Below are 2276 nucleotides of genomic sequence, written 5' to 3'. Positions count from 1 at the left end.
ATTAATCATTTCTTTTTAACTAAAAAATTAACACCATCCAATCACTATAACAGTAAATAGTAATATTAATATTAGTACGTGTGACTCATAACAGGGTCTCCTTTACCTATTAAAAGAGTACTATTAATAAGGAAAGGATAGGTAAGTTTAAAATTTGGGGTGCCATAATGGAGTGGAGCGTTATGTATGTGTAAGAGACGCGCTGGTGCATGGGAAAATATTTTAGGTGTACATAAGTGATATTCTTCATCTTTATTTGAAAAAAAAAAAAAAAGGTAATAACGAAAGGATAAAATTGAGAGGGAAGAAAAGAAAGCAAAGAGAGGTGACTTGTGTAAATGGGAGCGGCTGAAGAGTGACGCGTGTGCGATGACAGCTGTATCCCAAATCCCAAGCCAACCGCTTCCCTGGAAGGCATCGGGCCTTCACCCCCGAAGAGGACGATACCATAATCAGAGCTCACGCTCGGTTCGGCAACAAGTGGGCCACTATAGCCCGACTCCTCTCCGGCAGAACCGACAACGCCATTAAGAACCACTGGAACTCCACCCTCAAACGCAAGTGCGCCTCCATGGGCCCCATCGACGACCCTCACTTTGCTCAGCCACTCAAACGCTCCGTCAGCGCCGGCGCCGCCGTACCCGTATCAACGGGCCTCTACATGAACCCTCCCACACCCGGAAGCCCCTCCGGATCCGATGTGAGCGAGTCAAGCGTCCCCGCTGCCTCCACATCGCACGTTTTCCGACCTGTGCCTAGAGCCGGCGGTGTCGTACCGCCGGTAGAAACGACGTCGTCTTCCTATGACCCTCCCACTTCATTGTCCCTTTCCCTCCCCGGGGTTGACTCTAATTCGGAAGTCTCGAATCGTGGCAACGAACCGTCGCCTCACTCGGCGCCGCCGTTGACTGCCATACCTCTGTTGCCAATAATGTCGGCTGCTGTATCCGCGACGGTGGCGGCCGTTCCAGCGGTAACTGCCACAGCTCCAGGTACTGCTCCGTTGGCTGCACAGCCGTTACAGCAAATTCGCGATCCATCGGCTGTGGCTGCGGTGCCGAAGCAGAATAATGGAGCGGCTCCGTTCAACTTTAGTGCTGAGCTTTTGGCGGTGATGCAAGATATGATAAGGAAGGAAGTGAGGAGTTATATGGCTGGATTAGAGCAGCAAAGTAACAATAATGGGATGTGTTTTCAGGCTGCTGATGGTGGCTTTAGGAACGCTTCCGTTAAGCGAATTGGGATTAGCAGGATCGATTCGTAAATATCTTGACTTGGGAAAAATGGAGATGCAGATGCAGAGGGAGGGGGGAAAAAAAGAAAGGAAAGGGAAAATTGAACCTTCGTGTTTATCCCCTGTTTTCTTTTAATCTTGTTTTCTAGGCAATAATTTTGGTTAATGGTTAGTTAATGTACAGAGAGAACTTCGCATCGAGATGGATGGAGATGGATGGATGGATGTGAGGGGGAGTGAGAAATTCATTAGCAGAGTAAAAACCTAAAGAGGTTTCAGATGTAACCGGACGAAAAATCTGAAAATTCTACAACTGTTCTTTTTTTTTTTTTTTACCGTCTCTTGGTCCTGTACTCCAGGCCTAGTTGAAAAAACAAAAATAGAATAAAATTATTTTCAACTATGATGAGATAAGTTTCTTCTCTTATTTGTGCATCTAATCCAAATTTTATGATATTAGTAGTTGAATTAGTGGAAGGGAGTATAACCTGATCAATGATCTTTCTTTCAGTTTAATGTGCAAAGCGCATCTAGGTAACAGAAAGGATATAATATGGAACTCAGATAACTTTGCAAAGACTCAGAATAACTGGTAGTTTAAGTTAGGTTGGCTAAAGTCTAAAGATAAACTCTATGTATATCAACAAATACAGTTTTAGGGGATCTCAGATTATCTGTTGTGGTCCAAAATTAAATATCTTTTGGGCAGTTATTTATTTATTTATTTTCTTCGGTCAACATCCAATATATAAGGTCAGAGAAGATGGTAGTAATTACATGGACAGGTAGAAGGAGAGAGATTTCAATTTAAATACAACTACGAAGTATTTAAGTGTTGGGCTACAAAAGCTTATGGTAACAGTTAGATGCATACGTATTGGTTAGAAGTCATAGAAGGGTTAATGGGTTATGAACAAAATGGGGACCTTCAAGTAACAAATGATGAGACAAGACATTTAATTTGTTATAGTTTTCAAAGAATGTAGAAGCTGGGCCTATAAATCCAGGCTTAATTCAAACACTGTCCTACTATATGAGGAGC

At 43.1% G+C, this 2276-nt stretch overlaps 1 protein-coding gene across 1 annotated transcript; it reads left to right on the top strand.

Annotated features, from left to right (window-relative positions):
* Positions 415-1565, top strand: LOC107642741 (transcription factor MYB44; the record flags this gene model as incomplete). Its single annotated transcript, XM_016346203.2, is given in 1 exon segment — positions 415-1565. A coding segment is annotated over 1 exon segment (850 nt), but the record flags the coding sequence as incomplete, so codon positions are not given.

Source organism: Arachis ipaensis, chromosome B05, assembly GCF_000816755.2.
Source record: "Arachis ipaensis cultivar K30076 chromosome B05, Araip1.1, whole genome shotgun sequence".
Lineage (NCBI taxonomy): Eukaryota > Viridiplantae > Streptophyta > Magnoliopsida > Fabales > Fabaceae > Arachis > Arachis ipaensis.
Note: the sequence above shows the minus strand (reverse complement) of the source record. Positions and strands in the feature narration are given on the sequence as shown.